This window comes from Penaeus vannamei, chromosome 41 (genome assembly GCF_042767895.1).
Source record: "Penaeus vannamei isolate JL-2024 chromosome 41, ASM4276789v1, whole genome shotgun sequence".
NCBI classification, from domain to species: Eukaryota; Metazoa; Arthropoda; class Malacostraca; order Decapoda; family Penaeidae; genus Penaeus; species Penaeus vannamei.
The window spans coordinates 6,765,295-6,772,794 of record NC_091589.1 but is presented as its reverse complement, the minus strand read 5'-3'; the positions used below and the strand labels follow the sequence as shown (position 1 = coordinate 6,772,794).

Below are 7,500 nucleotides of genomic sequence, written 5' to 3'. Positions count from 1 at the left end.
AAAGACTTCCACAATAACTTATTTTCTTTTCCTTAATGTCACAAAAGTTTCGAAAAATGATACAGTCTGCCCTTCCAAATTCTGTTCTACGACTTCCCATTTTCTGTAGATACTTTTCACGAGGGTTCCGTTTTCTTTATTTCAATCCCTATTCGATCGTCCCGTTTTCTTCTGATCTCGCTCCATTTTCCTTCCCGTTGGCCTTATATCTTTTTTAAATTTTATCTTTCAATCTTCTCATCTCATTTTCGCTTGCTGGAGTTTCTTTCTCCAGTATTCTATAATCATGTTTCACCAGTTCCGCTCTCTCTCTCTCTCTCTCTCTCTCTCTCTCTCTTTATATACTTGTGTTTCTATTCCTTTTTATTCTTTCAATTTTCTTTTAATCTTCCCGCTTTCTTTTAATGTTGATTTCATATTCCTATATTGACATGATCTGTATGCATTTTATTTCAGATTTCATCATTATTGTTGTCTTTATTCCTAATGATAGAATTAGTAATAGAACTGAAGTTGTCATCATAATTATTACCATGACATTAATAAAGATAATAAAACAATAATCATTATCACCATATTATCAAATAAATAAAAACTCCGAACCAAGAATCGTATTTGAGATAGTAAAGAAACTGGCGAATAGCAGACAAGACGAAGAACCCAAGAATGGTATTACAGGTGATAAAGAAAGCGGAAAATGACAAAGACCCGAGCCAAGAATCGGATTTCAGACCATAAAGAAAGTGGAGCATGGATAAGAGGGAAAGGCTAGGTCAGGAGCAACTCGGGGTGGTGTTATGGCGTCCCACAGGGCTATATTGATGATTGTTCGATGAAAATATAACCATTATAACTATTATTTTCCATCCTTTTTTTAAAGATAGAAAAGACCAAAATGATCGACCATATTCACAACGCATCCGCAACTTTTGTGACGTCATCAAAATGAACTCCATGTTTTTTTTTTTTTTTTTTTTTTTTTTTTTTTTTTTTTTTTTTTTTTTTAATGGGATCAATCGCCATGACACCTTTTCTTTTCTTCCAAAAATGGAATCAGACGCCATGACCCCTCGAGCGGCTCCTGATCTAGCCTTCCTCACAGAAACTACGAGCCAAGATTCACTCACGGGAGATTCGACCCGCCGACCGAACCAACGAACCAGCGAACCCCAACCAATTCGCACAAATTACCACAAAGATCGCCATATGAACCCTCAAAACCTGCGACATCAACCCGGATCCCTTCCAATCGCCTCATGAACATATTTTCTTCCCCAATCGCCGCATTTCTAACCCGACAGCTTCAAATTGCAATAATCTGTACGTTTCAAAATTCAAACTGGGCTTACCTTTTGGTGAAGCGAATGGCGGTTGGGAAGTGTCGAATCTCTGACGAATTTCGGCAACTAGAACACGGTTGTTATAATTCACTAAATTTTGCGGTGGTTCAGAGATCGTAAAAAAGCCACTTTGAGTTTGTTTTCACTATAATTGTTCGGAAAACCACTCGCACACACGAACAGCACTGTAAACAAACTTTACCTCCGAAATGAGTAACGAATAGAATGACAACAATACTTTCAAATATTCCCGGTAGATGGCTCTGCTTGCATCGAATATTCCTAATAAACAAATATGCGTACGTAGTTAATATACAACGAAAATCAATATTTGCAGAATGTCCATTTAATAAATACGAAGAACACAGGAATACATTAATCCTGAGTGTATTTCAAAGGGAGTTGACGTCACGAGGTACATCCGCCATGACAGTTATGTTAAAGGGTTTACCGCGAAGTTCAAATAAGTTATTTTTTATGTGTCAAAAATAGGTTGGACTGAACTTGAGAAGCCGATCATTTTCTTTAATTATCGTTGAATTTGACGTAACGGTTCGCTGTTACATATTCCTTTTGATATTGGTGGGAAATACAGTAGTTTATCACTGGTAGCTTGATCTTGGATCCTGTTGTATACTTTGACCATTTTGATGATGATGATGATGATGGTAATGATAATGATGATGATGATGATGGTGATGGTAATGATGATGACGATGATAATGATAATGATAATGATAATGATAATGGTAATGATGATGATGATGATGATAATGATAATGGTAATGGTGATGATGATGATGATAATGATAATGGTTATGATGGTGATGACGATAATGATGATGATGGTGATGGTAATGATTATGAAGATGACAACAATAATGACAATAAGAATGATAATGATATATCCAGTATCAACAATAATAATAAAATAACGATGATCGTAGTAATAATAATAATGATAATGATAATAAAGTACATCAAGATTAATAACTACTACTACTACTAATAGTAATGATAGTAATTAGCCGTAAAATATGTCCATTAGGAATAACGAATTTATTGAATTGATTTATACGAAGCACATATATAAAAAAAAAAAACAAGCTGCAAAATAGATGTTTTTTTTTTAGCTAAATGGAGATATGAATTAGTAAATAGATATTAGTGAAGCAAAACAGATTTGAGAAAAAAAATCGGTAGGTTAAAATCTCAATCCATCAGTATGCTGACAATTAAGATAATAATTATGATAATGATAAAGATAACAATAATGTTAATAATGATATGATAAAGATAATATATTTAAAATAGCAATAAAATTAAAACCCAAAATCTAGACAACAGGTAAAACTTCCCCTACACCCCCCCCCAAAAAAAAATTATACACCCCCCAAAAATAAACACAATACCCCTCAAAAAATATACCCCTACCCCCCAACCTCCCTACACCCCCCAAAAAAAAGCGTACCCCCCTAAAACAAACAAAATACCCCCCGAAAAAAAACGCTCCCCCCAAAAAAAATACCCCCAACCACAAAAAAAAAGAAAAAAAATCACTAATCTCAAACCCCTTTCCCCCCTTCTCTCTCTCTCTCTCTCCCCCTCGCTCCCCCGCGCCGACACCGCCAGAAGAGATCTCGATCCTCAGCGTCAAATTCCACCTGAAGAGGCTTACCGGCTTCTTCCTCCTGCAAGTGTACGTCCCTTGCATCCTCATCGTGTGCTGCTCGTGGGTCGCCTTCTGGATCACCAAGAAGGACGTCCCGGGCCGCGTCTGTCTAGGTAAGCGGTTGCGCATACGTGGCTGGCTGGCTCGAGGGCTAGGGGGGAGGGGGGCTGTGAGGGCCTGGGGGGGCTGTGGGTTGGGGGTGAGGGGGGGTAGGCTGGGAGGGGCTGGGGGTGGGTGAAGGGGGAGGGTCTGGGGTTAGGGGAGAGGGGGAGAGGGTAAGGGGGAATGGTAGGGGGTTAAGTGAGTGTGTGTGTGTGGGTTCGGTATATATGTTTATATGTTTATGTATATATATATATATATATATATATATATATATATATATATATATATATATGTAAATCTACATATGTATATATACATATACATACCTATATATATATATATATATATATATATATATATATATATATATATATATATATATATATATATATATGTATGTATGTATGTATATATGTATGGAAATGTATATATATATATATGTATAGATAGATAGATATATATATGGATATATATGTATATACATATATGAATATATATATATATATATATATATATATATATATATATATATATATATATATATGAATATATATACATGTATATACTTACACACACACACATACACACACACATACAGACACACACACACACACACACATACACACACACATACACATACGCACACACATACGCCCACACACACACACACACACACACACACACACACACACACACACACACACATATATATATATATATATATATATATATATACATATATATATATATATATATATATATATATATATATATATATATATATATATACATAAATACACATATATAAACACACACAAACACACACATATATGAGACACACATAAATATACATAGACACACTAGCATGCACATGATACTTGCAAACGTTGATCTATGTTATTCATTTGGGTTCCTTATGTATGTATAGCTATAATTATTTGATACAATTATTAAAAACTAACAGATTATGAGTATAATTTTGTTTTAACCTTGATTCGCTATCTTGCAAATGTCATTAACGGCTTTAGCAATTCATTATTGTTATTTTAAGGCTTATTTCTGTTTTTTGTCTAAAATTTGTCAATGTATTTGTCTGAGACTAATTCGTAATAATTTTTTTTATTTTTTTCCTTCCGAAATTCCAGGTCTTATTTTCTGCTTATTATTAACTTCTATTTTATTTTGTTATTTCATGGAATTGGCTTTATTCCTTCAATATTTTCTCCCCTTTTTACTCATGTGTTTTTTTTTTCTCCTGCAGATTATCGCTGTTTCTTATTTTGTCTGTTTTGTTTCTCTTTTTGTTGTTGTTGTTTTCTTTTTCTTTTATTTAACCGTGATTTTCTTTTTCTCCGCAGATTTTCTTTATTTGAATTTCTTTTGTTCTTTATGCTTTTTCCTCCGTTTTCTGTTGCTTCTTGTTTCGAATAACAGCGTCTAAAATGGCCTTTTTTATTTTTCCCCATTTTCTCTGTTCTTTTGTTGAGTTATTAATTCGTATTTCTTATCTTTAACAGTTATGATTTAAGTTTTTTTTTTAATAATAATTTTCCATTTTTTGTCTTCATTTTCAGGATATTTTCTCTGCTTTTAAAAAAAAATTGATTGACTAATCATTCCAGTTTCCTTTGATTGCAGGCTATAACGTAAGAATCTTTATTGATTAATAATGATGATAACAATAATTCAGTAAACAGTACATAGATCTGATTAAATGAACTGATTAAAAAAAGAATTCAGGTTTAGATATAAAAAAGATAAAGTAAACATATTATAACAAATAGTAGAAATAGCTTATTCAGAGCATCAGGAGTCAGAGTAACTTAGCCCAGATTGTCGTGTTCAAAGCTCCCGAGTTTTCAGCAGGTTGGCCGCCCTCGGAGTCCGTGAGCAGGGCCTCCGCCTTACCAAACCTCCCTCCCTTGTAAATCAGGTGCAACGACAGTGCTTTCACTAACCAAGATCGGTTTCGGAGGCAAGTCGTCCATGCCCAAAGTCTCGTACCCGACGTCTTTAGATTACTTCGTCATCCTGTGCTTTACTTTCGTCTTCGGGGCCATCGTGGAGTACACCGTGATGCACTTCCTCGAGAGGTCGACTAACAAGCGTCGCAAGGCCATGGAGCAGCACCGGAAGGAGGTTGAGGAGAGAGCCCGAGCGCCAGAGGTCCAGGGAGAGCAAAGGGTGGGTGCCCTACAGTTTACTTCAGTTTCCCCCCTTCCAGTGGCCGCGTCCTCACGGTGTGCCGTTTTCTCTCGTAACACCAGGTGTGACTACTGTGCTGTCCATGACTACGCTTGGCTTCGGCGGCAGGTCGGCATGGCCAGCTGTCTCCTATGCCACGGCCCTCGACTACTTCGTCATTCTCTGCTTTGCTTTCGTCTTTGCGGCCGTGCTGGAGTTTGCCTGCATCAACTTCGTGGAGCGAGCGGCCAACAAGCGGAGGAAGAAGCTGGAGGATTTGAAACACCAAATCACTGAGCGATTCATGGTCTGTGCATACTGGGCGCTATGGATTGCACGCTGCCAGTAGATACAGTCCCTGAGGAACGAGGAGGAGGAAGAGGGGGAGGAGGGGAAGGAGGAAGGAAGGAAGGAAGAAGGAGGAAAGAGGGAGGGGGAGGAGAGGGAGGAGGTGGAAGAGGAGGAGAGGGAGGTGGAGGAAGAGGAGGAGGAGAAAGGGGAAGAGAAGAGGAAGGGGAGGAGAAAAGATTCTCCCCCTCTTCCTTCTTCTCTTCCTCCTTTCCAAAAAAAAAAAAAAAAAGATAGTCACACGTGAAAAAAAGGTGAAAATAGAATAAAAATCCTCCCATTCTCTCTCTCTCTCACTCCCTCTGTCTCTTTTCTTCTTCTCTCTCTCTCTCGCTTTCCCTCTTTCCCCCTTAATCATCCTCACTCTTTCTTGTTCTCTCCCTCTTCCAGACCCCATCTTCATAAAAATATATCGACCACTCTTGTCGTGTTGAAGTAGTCTCATAATGCTGTTGATAATCTCCTTGTTTGTGCCTTTAATGTGTGTTTGTTTGTGTTTGTAATCTTGTCTTTGTGCTTTTTTGCTTCTTCCTTTTCTTATATTACGTGTATTGGTAATATTCTAGATACTCTCTCTTAAGGCAAGTATATCTGTTCCGACTTCAGACATTTTCTTGAAGTTCAGTCATAAAAAAATAAGATTAAATCAACTTCAAAAGTATTCTTTGGTGTACAAGTCTTGTAGCATGTTAAAGATATAATTATTTTCAAGTTATATTTGTGTTGTAAGCATTTGCATATTTTTTTTTTATTTCAATGTAGACTTCTTTTAGTTATATTCATACTATCTGCTGTTGGTATAAAGCCTTTGATATCAATGTGATAAAGATGATGATGTATCTTGATATTAAAGCATTTGGTATTTTATTGATTGAGATGAGTCATGACTTAAATGTATTTGAATTAGATGTATTTAGACAGTATTTTGATATTATTTGACTGTGTGTGATCGTAGCCATTGCTGTAATGTAGATTTGTTGTTTATTAATATTAGAAGAATAGTGTTAACATTTATAAAAGAGCTTGCTGTTATTTATGTTAGAGTTTTGTTTCATATCTTAAAGCATTATTCTAAATTCAGGTTTAATTCCGTGTTTGCATTATTGTGTGTGAGTGTATGAGATAGATTGAGAGAGAAAGAGAGAGCAAGCTAATGATAGAGAGAGGATAAGTGAATGAGAGAGAGAGAGAGAGAGAGAGAGAGAGAGAGAGAGAGAGAGAGAGAGAGAGAGAGAGAGAGAGGGAGAGGCGGGGGGGGGGGAGAACAAGCGAATGATAGAGAGAGAATAAGTGGATGGGGTAGAGAGAAAGAGAGAGAGAGAGGGAGAGGGAGAGAGAGAGTGTGTGTGACTGAGTGAGAGAGAAAGAGAGAGAATAAGAGGGAGAAAGAGAAAGAGTGAGAGAGAGAGAGAGAGAGAGAGAGAGAGAGAGAGAGAGAGAGAGAGAGAGAGAGAGAGAGAGAGAGAGAGAGAGAGAGAGAGAGAGAGAGAGAGAGATGAGTGAGTGAAAAAGAGAGAGGGAGGGAAAGGGAGAGAGAGAGTGTGTGTGACTGAGTGAGAGAGAAAGAGAGAGAATAAGAGTGAGAAAGAGAAGGAGTGAGTGAGAGAGAGAGAGAGAGAGAGAGAGAGAGAGAGAGAGAGAGAGAGAGAGAGAGAGAGAGAGAGAGAGAGAGAGAGAGAGAGAGAGAGAGAGAGAGACAGCATGTGTGATTGTGTATGTATGTATGAATATATAAACATGTCATGCATAGAGAGGTATAATCATTGTTGTGGTTAATATTTTCATCATCATCCTTATATCGTTTTCAGAATCACAGTTGAACTTAAAGAAATATAATCTTCTGTAGTTTAC

At 36.9% G+C, this 7,500-nt stretch overlaps 1 protein-coding gene across 1 annotated transcript in view; it reads left to right on the top strand.

The window, feature by feature from the left end:
• The window catches only part of LOC113805294 (gamma-aminobutyric acid receptor subunit alpha-1-like), a gene marked incomplete in the record, with an annotated part of 422,810 nt that overhangs the window by 413,326 nt on the left and 1,984 nt on the right, over positions 1-7,500 (top strand). The window contains 2 exon segments of the mRNA XM_070117696.1: positions 2,973-3,125; positions 5,051-5,301. Of these exon segments, the coding sequence (XP_069973797.1) occupies positions 2,973-3,125; positions 5,051-5,301 (404 nt within the window).